We start from the raw sequence: 19277 nt of genomic DNA on the forward strand, positions 1-19277 counted from the left end.
AAACAGACTTTAAAGCAACAAAGATAAAAAAAAAGACAAAGAAGGTCATTACATAATGGTAAAGGGATCAATTCAACAAGAAGAGCTAACTATCCTAAATATATATGCACCCAGTACAGGAGCACCCAGATTCATAAAACAAGTTCTTAGAGACCTACAAAGAGACTGAGACTCCCACACAATAATAGTGGGATACTTTAACACCCCACTGTTCATACTAAACAGATCAAGGAGACAGAAAATTAACAAAGATATTCAGGATTTGAACTCAGCTCTAATAGACATCTACAGAACTCTCCACCCCAAGTCAACAGGATACACATTCTTCTCAGTGCCACATGGCACTTAATTCTAAAATTGACCATGTAATTGGAAGGAAAACACTCCTCAGCAAATACAAAAGAATTGAAATCATAACACACAGTCTCTCAGACCACATTGCAATCAAATTACAACTCAGGATTAAGAAACTCACTCAGAACCACACAATAACATAGAAATTGAGCAACCTGCTCCTGAATGACTCCTGGGTAAATAGTGAAATTAAGGCAGAAATCAAGAAGTTCTTTGAAACCAATGAGAACAGAGAGACAACGTATCAGAATCTCTGGGAAACAGCTAAAGCAGTGTTAAGAGGGAAATTTATAGCACTAAATGTCCACATCAGAAAGTTGGAAATATCTCACATCAACACTCTCACATCACAATTCAAAGTGGTAGAGAAGCAAGAGCAAACTAATCAAAAAGCAAGCAGAAGACAAGAATTAACTAAGATAAGAGCAGAATTAAAGGTGATAGAGACACAAAAAACCTCCAAAAAATGAATCCAGGAGCTTGCGTTTTGAAAAAATTAACAAAATAGATAGACAGCTATTTAGAATAATAAAGAAGAAAAGAGAGAAGAATCAAATAGACACAATAAAAAGTGATAAACGGGGTATCAACACTGACCCCATAGAAATACAAACTACCATCACAGAATACTATGAACACCTCTATGCAAATAAACTAGAAAATTTAGAGGAAATAGATAAATTCCTGGACACATACACTCTCTCAATACTAAACCAAGAAGAAGTCAAATCCCTCAATATACCAAGAACAAGCTCAGCAATTGAGGCAGTAATTAATAGCCTACCAACCAAAAAAAGCCCAGGACCAGACAGATCCACAGCCAAATTCTACCAGAGGTACAAAGAGGAGATGGTACCATTCCTTCTGAAACTATTCCAAACAATTGAGAAGGTGGGACTCCTCCTTAACTCGTTGGCTGAGGTCAGCATCATCCTGATACCAAAACCTGGCAGAGACACAACAAAAAAAGAAAACTTCAGGCCAGTATCCCTGATGAACATCATTGCGAAACTCCTCAATAAAATATTGGCAAACCAAATCCAGCCGCACATCAAAAAGCTTATCCACCACAGTCAAGACGGCTTCACCTCTGGGGTGCAAGGCTGGTTCAACATACACAAAGTAATAAGCGTAATCCATCATATAAACAGAACAAATGACAAAAACCACATGGTTATCTCAATAGATGGAGAAAAGGTCTTTGATAAAATTCAACATCCGTTCATGTTAAAAACTCCCAATAAACTTGGTATTGATGGAACATATCTCAAAATAATAAGCTATTTATGACAGACCCACACCCAATATCATACTGAATGGGTGAAAGCTGGAGGCATTCCTTTGGAAACCGGCACAAGATAAGGATGCCCTCTTTCACCACTCCTATTCAACATAGTATTGGAAGTTCTGGCCAGGGCAATCAGGCAAGAGAAAGAAATAAAACGTATTCAAATAGGAAGAGAGGAAGTCAAATTGTCTCTGTTTGCAGGCGACATGATTCTATATTTAAAAAACCCTATTGTCTTAGCCACAAAACTCCTTAAGCTGATAAGCAACTTCAGCAAAGTCTCAGGATACAAAATCAATATGCAAAAATCACAAGCACTCCTATACATCAACAATAGACAAACAGAGACTCAAATCATGAATGAACTCCCATTCACAATTACTACAAAGAGAATGAAATACCTAGGAATACAGTTAACAAGGGATGTGAAGGACCTTTTCAAGGAAAACTACAAACTATTGCTCAAGGAAATAAAAGAAGACACAAACAAATGGAAAAACATCCCATCCTCATGGATAGGAAGAATCAATATCATATTTAATTTCTGCTGTGGCTTAAGTATTTTGGTGCTCATTGTAAGTGTTCCCCAGACTGAGAAACAATGGCGAGGCAGCAAGTTAGGTCTTGCGCAGTATTTTATTTCTGGTACTCATGATAAGTCTTCCCCAGAATGGAAAGCAATGGCAGACAAATGATTATGTTCTAATGTTAAATACCAAACCACCAAAGATCACCTGCAAAAGCTAGAAGACATGGCCAACTCCTCAAATGTGTGAGCATCAATGAAAATATGCAAGGATTATGAAAACTTACGGATAGTTGACAGTGTCAAAAAAAAAAAAAAGAAAGGAAAAGCAAAAAAAAATAGAAAAACAACATCAACAAAGTTCCAGTAAGGGACACAGAAAAATTGAAGTTCTATAAAATGTTTGATAAAGAATTCAGAATAATCTTCTTAAAGGAATTCAGCAAAAAACAAGGAAAATGTTTAAAATATACATATAAAATTTGGAAAACCATCCAGAAATAAAATTTAAAAATTTGACAAAGACAGAGGAACAATTAATAAAAAACCAAATAGGAAAGAAAAAAGCATAATAACTGCACTGAAAAACTCATCAGAAAATATAAAAAACAGACTTGATCACACAAAAGTCAGTGAGCTTCAAGACCAAATACATGAAATTACCCAATCAGAGAAGCAAAAAGAAAAAAAGAGTGAAAAGGGCCCGTGGGAATTATGGGACACCATCAAGCAAACTAACCTCCACATAATAATAATTCCCAAAAAGGAGGAGAGAGAAAAAGGCCTAGGAATCATATTTACGGATATAATGTCTGAAAATTTTCCAAATCTATGGCATTGTTCAGGTAGAGGAAACCCAGAGGTCACCAATCAAATTTAAACTAGGTATAGTTTAAATATAGGGAGAAATTCCCCAAGACACATTATAATCAAATTATCAAAATTTAAAGACAAAGAAAGAATGCTGAAAGCAGCAAGAGAAAAGGAACACATTTTTAGCGAGCCTCAATCCAACTTTCAGTGGGTTTCATGGCAGAAACCCTGCAGGGCAGGGAAAGCAGGATAACATATTCAAAATGCTGATGAAAAAAAAAAAAAGTCAGTCAATAATACAGTATTCAGCAAAGCTATTCTTTTTTTTTTTTTTTTTTTTTTTTTTTTTTTTATTATACTTTAAGTTCTAGGGTACATGTGCATGACGTTTATATCATGTATAACTCCCCCATGCAATCCCTCCCTCCTCCCCCCTCCCCATGATAGGCCCCAGTGTGTGATGTTCCCCTTCCCGAGTCCAAGTGATCTCATTGTTCAGTTCCCACCTATGAGTGAGAACATGTGGTGTTTGGTTTTCTCTTCTTGTGATAGTTTGCTAAGAATGATGGTTTCCAGCTGCATCCATGTCCCTACAAAGGATGCAAACTCATCCTTTTTTATGGCTGCATAATATTCCATGGTGTATATGTGCCACATTTTCTTAATCCAGTCTGTCACAGATGGACATTTGGGTTGATTCCAAGTCTTTGCTATTGTGAATAGTGCCGCAATAAACATACGTGTGCATGTGTCTTTGTAGTAGAGTAATTTATAATTCTTTGGGTATATACCCAGTAGTGGGATGGCTGGGTCATATGGTACATCTAGTTCTAGATCCTTGAGGAAACGCCATACTGTTTTCCATAATGGTTGAACTAGTTTACAATCCCACCAACAGTGTAAAAGTGTTCCTATTTCTCCACATCCTCTCCAACACCTGTTGTTTCCTGACTTCTTAATGATTGCCATTCTAACTGGTGTGAGATGGTATCTCATTGTAGTTTTGATTTGCATTTCTCTGATGGCGAGTGATGACGAGCATTTTTTCATGTGTCTGTTGGCTGTATGGATGTCTTCTTTTGAGAAATGTCTGTTCATATCCTTTCCCCACTTTTTGATGGGGTTGTTTGTTTTTTTTCTTGTATATTTGTTTGAGTTCTTTGTAGATTCTGGATATTAGCCCTTTGTCAGATGAGTAGGTTGCAAAAATTTTCTCCCATTCTGTAGCAAAGCTATTCTTAAAACATCATGAAGAGATAAAAGACTTTTCTAGAAAAATGAAAACTGAGGGAATTCATTAACACCAGGTCTTACATGAAATGCTAAAGGGAGTTGTTCATTCTGAATGAAAAGAATGCTAACCTGTAACAAGAAAACACCTGAATGTATTAAAATCACTGATAAAAGTAAGTAGACAGACAAAGTCAGAATAATGTAATACTATAATTATGGTGGGCAAGCCATATATGTATTTAGTATAAAGACTAAACATTTTTTGAGTAAATAATTAAATAGAAAATTTAAAAAATCCTTGAGGCAAGTGGAAATGGAAACACAACATACTAGAATCTGTGGGATATAGCAAAAGCAGTTCTATGAGGGAAATTGATATCAATAAATGCATACATCAACAAAATAGAAATATATTTTTAAAAAACCTAATGTTATACCTCATGGAACTAGAAAAACAGGAACAAATGAAACCTCAAATTAGTGGAAGGAAAAAAACAACAAAGATCGGAACAGAAATAAATGAGAAATTAAAACAAATCCACAAGTTCAATGACAAATATAGTTGGTTCTTTAAAAAAATAAATAAAATTAATGAACATTTAGCGAGACTAAGAAAAAAGAGAAAAGACAAATAAAATCAAAGATTTTAAAAAGGGCCATTACAACTAATAGAAATACAAAGGCTCAGAAGAGACTATTATGGGCAATTATATGCCAACAAACTGGAAAATCCAGCAGAAATAGGTAAATTACTGGATACACACAACATGCCAAGATTAAATCATGAAGAAATAGAAAACCTGAACAAACTAATCATGAGTAACAAGACTGAAGTAGTAATAAAGACTCTCCCATCAAAGAAAAGCCCAGAGCCTGATGGTTTTACTGCTGAATTCTGGTATTTGAAAAAAAAAAACTAATACAAATTCTTACCAAACGCTTCCAAAAAGAAAAAAAAAAAGAAAAAACTAAGAATCATTCCAAACTTATTTTATGAGGCCAGCATTACACTAGCACCAATATCAGAGAAGCACACAACAAAAAAGAAAACCACAGGTCTGATGAGAATAGAAGCAAAAATCCCCAACAAATTACTAGCAAACCAATTCAACAACACGTTAAAAAGATCAGTCACCATGATCAAGTGGGATTTATACCAGGATGCAAGGATGATTCAACTGCAAATAAATAGGTGTGATGCATCACATTAACAGAATCAAGGACACAAATCATATAATTGCTTCAAGAGTTATAGAAAAAGTATTTGATAAAATTTAACATCTTTCACGATAACAACTCTCAACAAATTAGGCATAAAAGGAAAATACGTCAACATTATAAAGTCAGTATGTGACAAACCCACAGCTAACATCATAAGAAATGAGGAAAAGTTAAAATTATTCCTCTAAGATCTGGAACAAGAAGACAAGGATGCCCGCTGTAACCACTTTTATTCAACATAGTATTGGAAGTCCTACTCATAGCAATTTGGCAAGAGAACGAAATAAAGAATATTCAAATAGGAAAGCAGGAAGTCAAATTGTCCGTGTTTGCAGATGACATGATCATGTATATAGAAATACCAAAGATCTCGCAAAGAATTTGCCAGAACAAATAAACGAATTCAATGAAGTTGCAGGACACACTATCAACACACGAGATTAGTAGCAATTCTATACATCAGTAGAGAACTACCTGAAAAAGACATCAAAAAGGCAATCTCTTTTACAATGGCTACAAAAAAGTAAAATAGATATAAATTTAACCAAGGAGGTGAAAGATCTCTGCAATAAAAACTATTAAGCATTAAAGAAAGAATTCAAAGAAAACAAAACAGTATAAGGATCGTATGTTCAGGGATTGAAATAAAATCAATAAAGAAATATTGAGGCTGAGGCAGGAGAATGGCGTGAACCCGGGAGGCGGAGCTTGCAGTGAGCTGAGATCCGGCCACTGCACTCCAGCCTGGGCGACAGAGCGAGACTCCGTCTCAAAAAAAAAAAAAAAAAAAAAAGGAAATATTGGACGTAGATTATACTTTAGACCAACTAGACCTAACAACATATACAAAACATTCCATCCAATAGCAGCAGGATACCCATTCTTCTCAGGTGCATATGAAACATTCTCCAGGATAGATCGTGTAAGGTCACAAAAGAAAACGTAACAAATTCAAGGTGATTGAAATTATATTAAGTATGTTTTTGGATCACAATGCTGTAAAACTAGAAATCAACTACTGGAGAAATTCGAAAAATACTCAAATATGTGGAAATCAAACAACATGCTCATAAACAACCAATGGGTCACAGAAAATATAAAAAATACCTGGAGACAAAAATAAAAGCAAAACAGACTAAAGCGTATTGCATGCAGCAAAAGCAATTCCAAGTGGGAAATTCATAGCAATAAATGTCTATGTCAAAACAGAAGAAAAATCACAAATAAACAATGTAATAAAACACCTCAAAAATCTAAAGACAGAAGAACTACTTTAAGAGTTCAAAGCTGGCAAATGAAAGGAGGTAACAAAGACCAGAGCAGAAATTAATGAAATAAGTACTAAAAAACAATAGAAAAAAATCACAGTCATTTTTTTGAAAAGATAGACAAAATACAAAATACAAACCATTTACTAGACAGTTTGTATTTTGTAATACAAACTGTTTACAAGACGGTAATAGAAACTGTTTACTAGACTAGGAAAAAAAGACTATTCAAAGAAATGAATCAAAAGTGAAAGAGGAGACATTATAAGTGATACCACCGAAATAGAAAGGATCATTAAAAAATGGGATGAGCAATTACATGCCAAAAAATCGGATAACCTCAAAGAATTAGATAAATTCCCAAACACATATAACCTACCAAGACTGAATCAGAAAGAAAGAGAAAATCTGAATAGCTCAATAAGGAGTAAGGAGATTGGATCAGTAATAAAAAGTCTCTCATCAAAGAAAAGCCCACAACTGGACAGCTTTACTCCAGAATTCTATCAAACATTGAACAAACAAAAAAACCCCAAAACTAATACTAATTCTTTTCAAACTCTTCTACAAAATTGAAATAGAAGAAATTCTTTCAAACTCATTTTATGAGACTAGCTTTATCTTGATATCAAACCCAGAAAAGCATACTACAAGAAAAGAAAATTATAGGCCAATATTTCTAATTAACATAGATGCAAAAATACTCAAGAAAATATTATTAGAATGCTGAATTCCAGAACAAATTAAAAGAATCATTCACCACGGTCAAGAGGGATTTACCCTGGGATTCCAGGATGGTTCAACATACCTAAATTAATAAATGTGATACACTAAATTTACAAAATGAAGGATAAAAATAACGTCATCATCTCACTGGATGCAGAAAAATCATGTGACAAAATGTAACATACCTTCATGATAAAACTCTCAACAGTTTAGGTATAAAGGATATGTACCTCAGGACAATAAAGGCCATATATGACAAACCCATAGCTAACTTTATTCTCAATGGTGAAAAGTTGAAAGCTTTTCCTCTAAGATAAGAGACAGAACAAGGATGTCCATTCTTACCACTTCGTTTCAGCATAGTACTGGAAGTCCTCACCAGAGCAGTTAGGTAAGACAAAAAGAAAATCAAAGGCATCCTAATAGAAAAGGAAAAAGTGAAATTGTTTCTATTTGCTGATGACATGATATATATGTAGAAAATCCTAAAGACTCCACTAAAGAACTGTTAGAACTGATAAAGGAATTCAGTAAAGTTTTAAGACACAAAACAAACATACAAAAATCAGTAGCATTTCTATATATTAATAATGAATTATCTGGAAAAAAAATAAGAAAATCCCGTTTCCAGTGGCAACAAAAAATCAAATACTTAGGTGAAAATTTAACCAAGGAGGTAAAGGACGTGTATAGTGAATACTGTAAAACACGGATGAAAGCAATTGAAAAAACTTAAATGAAAAGATTTTCTGTGTTCATGGATTGGAAGAATTAATATTTTTTAAATTTCCATATTACCCAAAGCAATCTACAGATTCAGTGCAATTCCTATAAAACTCTGATGTCATTTTTTTTCACACAAATGGACAAACAATCCTTATTATGTAACCACAAAAGATCCCAAGCAGCCAAAATAATCTTGAGCAAAAAGAACAAAGCTAGAGAAATCATACTACCCAACTTCAAGACATATTATAAAGTGATTGTAATCAAAACAGCATGGTCCTGGCATAAAAATAGACACATTGAACAGGGGAACAAGATAGAAAACCGAGAAATAAACCCATGCATTTATGGTCAACTTGTTTTTGACAAAGGTGCCAAGAACACATGATGGGAAGAAGACAGTCTTTCAATAAATTGTGTTTGATAAACTGGATATTCACATGAAGAATAAAATTAGGACCTTAGCTTACATCACCCACAAAAAAATAGCTCAAAATGGAGAAAATACTTAAATATAAGACTTGAAACTATAAAACTGCTAGAAGAAAACATAAGGGGAAATCTCCATGACATTGGTCTTAGAAATTTTTTTTTTGATAAGACCCCAAAAGCAAATGCAACAAAAGCAAAAGTAGACAAATGGAAGGCATCAAACTAAAACACTTCCACTCAGTAAATGAAACAATTAGCAAACTGAAGAGATGGCCCATAGAATGGGAGAAAATGTTTGCAAACCATTTGTCTGATAATGGGTTGATATCAAAAATATTTAAGAAATACTCAAGTAACTTAATAACAAGAAAACAAATAAACTGTTTAAAAAATAAGCAAAGAGGCCGGGCGCGGTGGCTCAAGCCTGTAATCCCAGCACTTAGGGAGGCCGAGACGGGCGGATCACAAGGTCAGGAGATCGAGACCATCCTGGCTAACATGGTGAAACTCCGTCTCTACTAAAAAATACAAAAAAAAAAAACTGGCCGGGCGTGGTGGCGGGCGCCTGTAGTCCCAGCTACTCGGGAGGCTGAGGCAGGAGCATGGCATGAACGCGGGAGGTGGAGCTTGCAGTGAGCCGAGATCAAGCCACTGCACTCCAGCCTGGGCGACAGAGTGAGACTCCATCTCAAAAAAAAAAAAATAAAAATAAAAATAAAAAATAAGCAAAGAACCTAAACAGACATTTCTCAAAAGAAGACATATAAATGGCCAATAAGTACATAAACCGCTAAGCATCACTAATTATCAAGGAAATGCGATTAAAGCCACACTGAAAAACCACCTCACATGTGTTAGAATGGGTTTATCAAAAACATGAAAGATTAAGTATTGGAGTGATTTGGAGAAAAGGGAAATTATGCAATGTTTGTGGAATATAAATTAGTACAGCAATTATGGAAGACAGTATGCAGTTTCCTCTAGAAACTAAAAATAGAACTACTGTATGAGCGAGTAAGCTTGCTTCTGGGTATGTATTCAAAAGAATGGAAATCAATATGTTGCAAGAATGTCTTCGCTCTCATATTCTTTGCAGTATTGTTCACAATAGCCAAGATATGGGAACAAATAAATGTCCATCAATGGATGAAGAGATAAAGAAAATGTAGTACGTACACACAATGAAATACTACGTAGTTTTAATGGGGGGAAATTCTGTCATTTATGACAACATGAATGAATCCAGAGAGCATAATGCTAAGTGAAATAAGCCAATCACAAAAAAATCACATGATCTCACATACATGCAAAATCTAACAAAGTTTGATTCGTAAGAGTAGAATGGTGATTATCAGAGTCTTAGGGAGCGAGGAGTTGGGGGGAATGAGGAGCTGTTGATCAAAGGGTATAAAGTTTCAGATAGACAGTAGGAATAGACTTTTAGATCTATTGTCCATCAGCTGACTATAGTCAATAGTAATTTATTATAAATTTAAAAATAACAGAGTAAATTTCAAATGTCTCACCATAAAAAAGTGATAGGTAAGCAAGGTGGTGGATATGTTAACTAGTCTGATTTCATCACATGGCATCCCATAAACACATACAATTATGATCAATCATAAATAACATAAATAATATTTTTCAAAAATAAAAATAAATAAAAACAAAACAAAAACACATAGTCTGTCTCTAGCGTACCTGACCTTAAGCACTGGTCATATTACCCTTTAAAATTATCTAGAAAGAAAGCTACAAAAAACACTTAATGCAAGGCTAGCATTAGCAAAGCAAAAGGCCTTATAGAATATGAAAACACAGTCTAGTCTAAAAAATAAAAGTATGAAATACAGAGTTAGGAGAGCAACAAACATCAGCAATAAATGCTTTTCTCAATTTATCCTGCTTTATAAGAGCATGTAATTATCAAGAAATTATTGAGTTGAAATTTTGAATTTATTGCTACAGTGAAATCTTTTATGTAATGAAAAATTACTCTGTAGAAATCATTGTTATAGTGGAATTGAGTGCAAAATTGTGCATGCATAATTTGTTAATCACTTTAATTTGTATCTTGGTGAAAGAAAATTTAAAAATGAAGATAGGTCATGCACTGTGGCACATGCCTACAATTCCAGCATTTTGGGCTGAGGTCCAAATTGCTTGAGCCTAGGAGTTGAAGACCAGCCTGGGCAACATGATGAGACCCTATCTCTACAAAACAATAAAAAAGTTAGCCAGGTATGGTGGTGCATGCCTCTGGTCCCAGCTACTTGGGAAGTTGAGGTGGGAGGATCGCCTGAGTCCAGGGAGGTAAAGGTTGCAGTGAGCCATGATTGTGCCACTGCACTCCAGCCTTAGCGACAGAGTGAGACCCTATCCCTCCAAAAAGAAGATAATAATTAGGCAATAGTTGAAAAGAAAAACCAATTAGTTTCAGAGAACTGGAAAAATTCCTCATTGCTTCCACTATAAATGTTAGTCAAATTTTCCCCAGAATCATTAAGTAACACCTCAGTTGTTCTTTGATTTAATCTGATAGTATAAAATCTCTTTGTCTAGTCTCACAACTAAAGTCAATAACAAGGGATTGTTTGTTTATATGCAGGATGTGAAATCCTTCATAATCATAACTAAGATTTTTTTTTTCTCTCTTAGAAGTTTGAAAATTTTGGGGAGCTTCAGAGTTGGTCTGAGCATTGAAACAGAAATTCCAGATTCCTGGAAAACTGAATTCAGAGGAATAGTTCAGGGACACCTGGGCATAGATTCCAAATGACAGAGTGGCTTGGCTGACTCAATTTAACTCAAGAACCAGGAAAGCTCAATGTCTGTAACATACTCTAAACAGAGTAACACAGATGCTTAGTGTGAGATGTTCTGGAATGGTGATATAAGCATGAGTATAAAAGGATAGCAGCCCAGTGAGAAATCAGTTTTTTTCCTCAAAATCCTTCTTATAAGAATATCACCTCTTTGCTGTGTTAGTTCATACACAATGAATTAGTTAATATATGTTAATAATATTTTGTAGCCAGGCGCGGTGGCTCACACCTGTAATCCCAGCACTTTGAGAGGCCAAGGCAGGTGAATTGCCTGAGGTCAGGAGTTTGAGAACAGTCTGACCAACATGGTGAAACCCTGTCTTTACTAAAATTACAAAAAAATCAGCTGGGTATGGTGGCATGTAATTACAGCTACTCGGGAGGCTGAGGCAGGGGAATTGCTTGAACCAGGGAGGTGGAGATTGCAGTGAGCCGAGATTGTGCCATTGTACTCCAGCCTAGGTGACAGAGAGAGACACTATCTCAAAACAAACAAATAGATAAATAAATAAACAAATAAATAAAAATAAATAAAAAAGCAATAATAATAATATTGTGTAAACCATAAAAAGTTATACAAATGCTTTTCCCTTCCATGTTTTTAAGAAATAGACAAAAGGAGAAACACATGTATCTGTACATATAAACTCTATGCTTCCAGTGGGTGCAGCATTTTACATTAAAGACTATGACCTAGGGTTACTGTTGGTTGGTATTGGAGCATTATATGATCTTGTCAGAGTATGGGATGCTATGACAGTCCTAGGTAATGATTTATAAATCTGGTTTTGTATATTATGGGGGGGTGCTGTTATTAAACCCATTTATGCCTAGTGTTCCATTCCTGGAACGCTAAGCTTGTGGGAGTTATTTATATCCTACTGCTCAAGGTCATTGCCAAGGTCTGATTTTTCACAAAAAAATTTTGCAACCTCTGGCATAAGTGGGTTAATACATCTGAGTATATGTACAGAAACTAGGCATGGGCTAGGTTTCTCTCTAAAAACAGGGTCCATAATGTAATAAATGTGGGACAAATAAGAATGTTCATTTATCCTAGGGGAATACAAAGGTCCTACTTATAGGACCTATAAGACTTGTAAAAGGACTTTTGTGTACCTAAAAATCAATAAGAATAATCAATGAACTTAGGATGGAAGAAGTTAACTGTCCTACAAAACAACATTCAGTGAATTCCAGAAACAACTGAAAGAGCTTAGGAAGAGAAATGTTAGGTGCTTCCTACAATTCAAAAGATAGTGTAATAGGTACAGTTCAGTTTTAACATTAAACAAACTCAGGGAAAAAGTATCAGCATTGAGAAAGTAATCCAAGGAGATACTGCTGATGAGCCTTATGGGAGCCACCAATGGATATAAAATCTTGGAAATAATAATCCATATGGATCATGGAGCTGCAGTTGGCCTCCTCAGCTGGTGGTTAATAACTAATATTCTCAAAGGAAGACAGTGGCAAATTCATTTTCATTCATCCAATCAGTAGTTATTGAACGGCTGATGACTGTTTTATTGGCTGCTTAATTCAGCAGAAAATATTAAGAACCAATTATGACTGTGGCTGTATGCTGGGCACATTTTAAATTTACCTATGATGCTGCCTAAGAAAGGTTTAAAATTGCCACACTCTAGAAGTGGCAGTAGCTGCTCTAGCGTCAACAAGCAACCAAACTGGAACTTGATCTTTTTTTTTTTTTTTTTTTTTTTTTTTGAGACGGAGTCTTGCTCTGTCGCCCAGGCTGGAGTGCAGTGGCCGGATCTCAGCTCACTGCAAGCTCCGTCTCCCGGGTTCACGCTATTCTCCTGCCTCAGCCTCCGGAGTAGCTGGGACTACAGGCGCCCGCCACCTCGCCCGGCTAGTTTTTTTGTATTTTTTAGTAGAGACGGGGTTTCACCGTGTTAGCCAGGATGGTCTCGATCTCCTGACCTCGTGATCCGCCCGTCTCGGCCTCCCAAAGTGCTGGGATTACAGGCTTGAGCCACCGCGCCCGGCCGGAACTTGATCTTCTCTACAGAGTCTGGTATGTGAACTTACCACACTGTTTTAATAATCTTTTCTTTACTTTTTTATGTCTCCCAACTGGAACTTTTTCTGTAGAGCTGAAATACCTTTTTTTCATTTTAAACCACTCACATGAACAATACAGAAGCCAGAGGAATAAATGAATAAGGGTACCCCAAATTGCCAGTGTACAATACATCAAAAGTTAAAAGTCCGAACTGAATCTTTGAATTTTTTAAGAAAAAGGTGGAGTTCAGGAAAAAAGTGTTACATGAATAAATTTTATAGACACTCATGTATATTAATTGACATTTGTCCCTCATAAGCTAGGTATCTCTCCTCTATGACGCTCTCATGGTCTGTACATTTCTCTATCTCTGCCCTTATAACATTTTATAATAATCATTTATGTGTATTTGCAGTACTTGAAAGAGTATCCCTAACTGACATGGTAAATGCATATTAATTGTCTTTGTATCTCCAATGTTTATCACAGTCCTTGGCACACAGACCATTCCCAGTGGACATTTAAGAAGTGAATGAAGGCTGGGCACAGTGGCTCATGCCTCTAATCTCTGCAGTTTGGGAGGCCGAGGCAGGAGGATCACTTGAGGCCAGGAGTTCGAGACCAGCCTGGCCAACATGGTGAAACCCCGTCTCTACTAAAAATACAAAAATTAGCCAGGCATGGTGGCTCACTCCTGTAGTCCCAGCTATTTGGGAGACTGAGTCAGGAGAATCGCTTCAACCCAGGAGGTGGAGGTTGCAATGAGCCAAGATCGTGCCACTGCACTGTAGCTTGGGTGACAGAGTAAGACTCCATCTCAAAAAAAAAAAAAAAAAAAAAGAAAGAAAGAAAGAAAAAGAAAAAAAGAAAAAGAAGTGAATGAGTATGTGGTGAATTTTTTGAGGCTATTTATTAAAGAAAGCAATGTATTGAAAGTAACAAAAAGTAAAATAATCCATTTGTATATATCATGTAGTTTATGATGCCTTTTTAATGCCAGGTTATGGCCATCTGGTATAAATTCAAACACATTATCTTGTAAGAAATATTATTTCTTATATTGAGGGGCTGTTCTCAGGCAAAAGCGACTAATGAATCTTTGGAATGGTTTGATCCTATTTCTACCTTAATATGAAATATGGTTTTAAAGACTTTTAGTGTTCAATCTCTGATTTCTTTACTTTCAGCTCAAATAAAATGAAACAAAACCTATTCATCTATCAGTATTCCTTATTTCAGTAAATAATATAATTATTTAGTCATTTGCTAAGATAAAACAATCTAGGCATCATCCTTGAATGTTTTCTTTTCTTCTCTGACCTTCTGCGCCTCTCCCCCAGTTCATTAATCACAGCCAACGTCCAATCAGTTAGCAGATCCTGTGACTCTGTCTTCAAAATATATTCTGAATCTGTCCGTTTTTACTAATTCTGCCTTTACTGGTCTCACTTTATTGCAGTAGTCTCTTCACTGGTCTCCATTACACAAGGTGTTAAAAGAAAGCTTTCGAAAACCACTGAAATCGAAAAGTTTCTCCTGAGCTTAAATATAAAAGCCACACTCTATATGCCCTCTGTGCCCTACCTGATTGGGCCTCCACCAAACTCTTCACCCTTACCTCCTACTGCCTGCCCCCTCCACCCCATCTCCAGACTGCAGGTCTTCTTGTCGCTGGAACATGCCATGCTTATTTCTGTTCTCACTGCTATTATATGTGCTATCCTTTCTTCCTGGAATACACTTCTCATGGATCTCCATGAGGTGGTCATAGGGACACAGCTCTCTGTCATGTCTTCTGAGATGCCTCTTTAAAATAGTATCCCTACTCCAGTTACTTTCTATTCCATTTCTCTGCTTTACTTTTCTAAAATAACTTCCCATTTTCTTGTGTCATTTCTTTGCTTGTAAACTTGTTTAATGTCTGTCACCCCTACTGGAAAGGGTTTGTATCTGTCTTGTTTACTGTTGTATCCTTGAATAGTAGGTATTCCCTAAATATCTGTGGAATGATGGAAGGCTAGTTAGTTCAGTGTGGGAAGTAAGCTAGTATTAATATGTATAGACCAGTGGTGATTTGCTATGAGCAATATATCGGATGCTTTGAGATCATCAATTCATACTTCATTGTCCATTCAAGGTTCATAAGGAAACAAAAAATATTATTTCAGACGACTCAGACTAAAACAGGATTAGTTGCTTCTCATGGGGAAAGACCAGTTTAGTCTACTACCAATTTGAGGAAATCAAATTTGTTGCATTAAAAATCTACTTTAAAGCTTTTCTTCAATCTTATTAGATATATTATCATGTTTATATTACCTTGGGGGATTTGAGAGATGGGAGCAAGTCATCAGCAGGGCTTCTATGCAATTACATGTTATACATATTGCTTAGGACATTGCTTAATTACTGTAATAAACATTTGTGCACTGACCTTTTTATCCTTCCAAATGTTTGTGCATGACCTAGGAATTTTCCAAAGTCTATATGAAACATGTGGCCCGACTTTGTCAGCATGATATTATCATTGTGCCGGTCACATACTCCCAGGATGAATGTTACCACACACCAGCCAGCACAGGAGTAGAAAAAGTTCCTTAAGGCCTAATCCATTGAAAAACAATCATACAAAAATAACAACAAAAATGAGCAAATGCATTAGCATCAGAGGTAATCATAAAAAGTAAATGATAAAAAGCAAAATTACATAATCAGGACAAATTTCTACGTCTCAGTGGACAGAAGGGTACAGTTAAGCAGCTGACTCTTGATCTGCTACAGAATAATATGAATATGAATATAATATGAATAATATGTTCTTTAGTCTAATAGATAAATGTTTGCATTGAAATGGGGAAAATATCACCTTCATTCAGATGCAGTTTATTTTCATGGTTCACTAGAGAGGTTTCCTAGTGTGATCTTTTGATACCTCAAATATACAATATTGAGTGATTTTTTTTCAAAGTAAAAGAAGGAGGAACAATACGGCCCAATATTGCCTATTCCCAGAGGACTTTTAAGATATCAGTTGTTGAATATTTGAAATTTTGGCATACAGAGAAAGCTATACTGAGAAATGTGTAACATTTCATGTATATTTTTACAAATAGGTCATCAACGTAGTTGATGTCCAAAGCTGTTTGGTATAGTACATATATGAATGTGTGAATGCCTGTGTGAATGGAAGCAGATTATCATTAAGTCAATCTGTGCTTATGTTTCTCTAATGAACAGAGGTTTCTTTCCAAAAATACACTTTGTTTCCAAAATGGTCTCCTGGGTATACATCATTTCATCAACTTGGTGGTGTAACCATGAATGACTGGTTGGGACAAGGTTATGGTCTCCTAGCATGGAGGGGCTGTCTTGATGCAGTGAAGGCTAGGTCACCAGGCTGCATGCTAGGGTGCCTCAGTTCCAGGTCTTCCACATGCCTAAGCAAGTCCCTTAATTTGTCAATCCAAATGTTCTTCACTTAGAAAGTGAAAATAATAAAATATGTCCTTCATATGGTGGTTGTGAAGAGCGATGTATTTGGAAACATCTCAAACAACATAACCACAAGGATTAATGCAAAACTGAAGTTATAATTTTGGGAACAGCTAAAACATAGATTTCAAGGTAATTTTATCTAATTATTTATTATTTGGTCTGTAAAGCTTGTATTTTGCTCCAACGAAATATTATGGAAGTGTGGAATAGATGAACTCTGGGGTCTTTTTTATCATGGCCTTTTTATCATAGGTAGGGTGACCAAACATCCCAGCTTACCCAGGTCTGAGGAATTTCTCAAAATAAGGGGATTTCAGTGCACAGGATAGCACCCACCAAATCTAATGGTGCATTTTTGCATGAATTAGCATTTAGGTGCTCATGCCTCTGGGTGGACCCAGCTATACTAGATCATAGCTTGGCAAGTGGAACAAGGCCTGGTTCTAGCCACACTCATCTCCTTAGCCAAGATCCCTAATATAGGGCAGAACCTGCACAACTGTACACTGCAAGCCAGATACCAGAATGAAGTAAACGTTGAGAAAAAATGTTTGCGGTCAAATAAAATGGTACATTTTGTAAAATTATGATATACGTAAACTCTATTTTGCATTTTGCAAACCATTAAGAAAATGGGAGATGAAAAAGTAGAGAACAGCAGAAGAAATGTATTGCAAAGAAAAGAAGGGATATTTATAGAAATTGGAGATTAAAGGAGGTAACTTCAAGGGGTATTGTTTCTATTGTGAGACTGATGTCAGGATGGCCTCTGAGCAAAAAAAAAAAATCTTTATTGATGACCAGGATTTTCACCCAGAAACTAAATAAAATACAGAAACTTTTATGTAGTTAATACATCATTTAAGCTGGGTCATTATTACTGGGCCAATGATTGACGTAGAACTCAAAATGCACTTAATTTACTTTTCTACAAATCAGAATATCTAATGAACCAGAGCATATTCTTATTTAAGTACATTATTTAAAATGATCTGCAGCAGGACAAACCTTTTCATAATCTGCCTTTAAGTGGTTATGCTGACTGAACCACTTTTTAATTGTGTCTTCTTTCAATGGTCCTATCAGCCCAGAATGGCGATGAATCTTTGCTAGGGTCACAGCATCAGGTACCATCTGCACCAATCCTGGTAGACAGAAAAAAAGGTTACAGAGACAATTCCTTCATCACAGGATGAGGGAGCCTTAGGAAATACAACAATAGCTTCTAGCACTACTGGGTTACCCCTTTCCTTTCCAAACCTTCTTTTCTGGAGGAGGCTTATCTAGATGCATCTCTTTCTAATTCTTCCTAAAATCCTGGAGAACAATGAGGCTACTTGTGTTTGGATCAGATTTAACAGAAGCAGCTTTAATATTTTTTCTAGAGCTATGGTAGCAAGCCAATCTTGATGATGAATGGAGACCCCACTGAGTCAACAGAGTAGTTAATTAATTATCACATGGCTGGTACACTCATTTACAGTTTAAGGGAGGACATTTAAGCTTGGATAACAAACATATTTACAACTTAAGGGAGCCAAATACATTCTCCATAACAAACATTGCATATATATTATAAAAATCAATGTTCAGGTTAAAAAAAGCTTCACGGTTAAATGTTACATTTCCGGGAGTGAACAGAATAACTCAGCAGTGAACATATAGAGAGCTACCTGCTCCTTCCTTCTCAGTCAATATTAAAGAGAAACTACAATAGTAATTTTTTTAAAAGGGATCATATATTGATTGAACTTAAATAGGAACTTTGCTCTGCTGGCCATGTATCCATCAAGGCTTTTTTTTTTCATTGTGCCCCTAAGGTTATTGGAATGTAAATATTTGCAAACCTTCTGATTTTTATACTGTACAGAACAGCAATGTAGATCCAGTACTTAAAACTCTCTCAGGGATAATGTCTACAAAACAACGTGCAATGTATTACAAGTCATTAAAATAAAGTCTAGAGTTTCTGATTTCCATAGTCTCGACAATTGCAAGAGTTGCAAACTCAAATTCCCAGAAAGACCAGGGACACAAATATAACTATAAGGACAGAGAGATGGTTGAGTTTTTTAAAATGACCATTTAACGATCTACCTTAAAAACATTTAAATTAAACAACATTAAAATAGATTATGGTGGTGATAAACAAAAGACTTATCTGTGCTGAATTTGGTCACTTGCAGCTAGTTTGCAGCCTTAATTTTTCTTAACATCTGATAGTCCTGTTGTGATCATTGGCCATCTACATTTGTGGATCAGAAGGAAACTTCACATCCCAGAGACAAGTCCTGGGAATATCCATAGTATCATGACACTTCTCCCTTCTCCCCTAACAGCATTC

General features: G+C 35.8%; 1 protein-coding gene across 1 annotated transcript in view; it reads right to left on the minus strand.

Moving 5' to 3' along the window:
* Window positions 1-19277, minus strand: part of PIK3C2G (phosphatidylinositol-4-phosphate 3-kinase catalytic subunit type 2 gamma) — a 408211-nt gene that overhangs the window by 143978 nt on the left and 244956 nt on the right. Inside the window, exons 23-24 of the mRNA XM_033222744.1 lie at window positions 17942-18078; window positions 15873-16042 (exon numbers count right to left, since the gene is read on the minus strand). Of these exons, the coding sequence (XP_033078635.1) occupies window positions 15873-16042; window positions 17942-18078 (307 nt within the window). The remainder of the gene's footprint in view (window positions 1-15872; window positions 16043-17941; window positions 18079-19277) is intronic.

Source organism: Trachypithecus francoisi, unplaced genomic scaffold, assembly GCF_009764315.1.
Source record: "Trachypithecus francoisi isolate TF-2019V2 unplaced genomic scaffold, Tfra_2.0 Lachesis_group11, whole genome shotgun sequence".
NCBI classification, from domain to species: Eukaryota; Metazoa; Chordata; class Mammalia; order Primates; family Cercopithecidae; genus Trachypithecus; species Trachypithecus francoisi.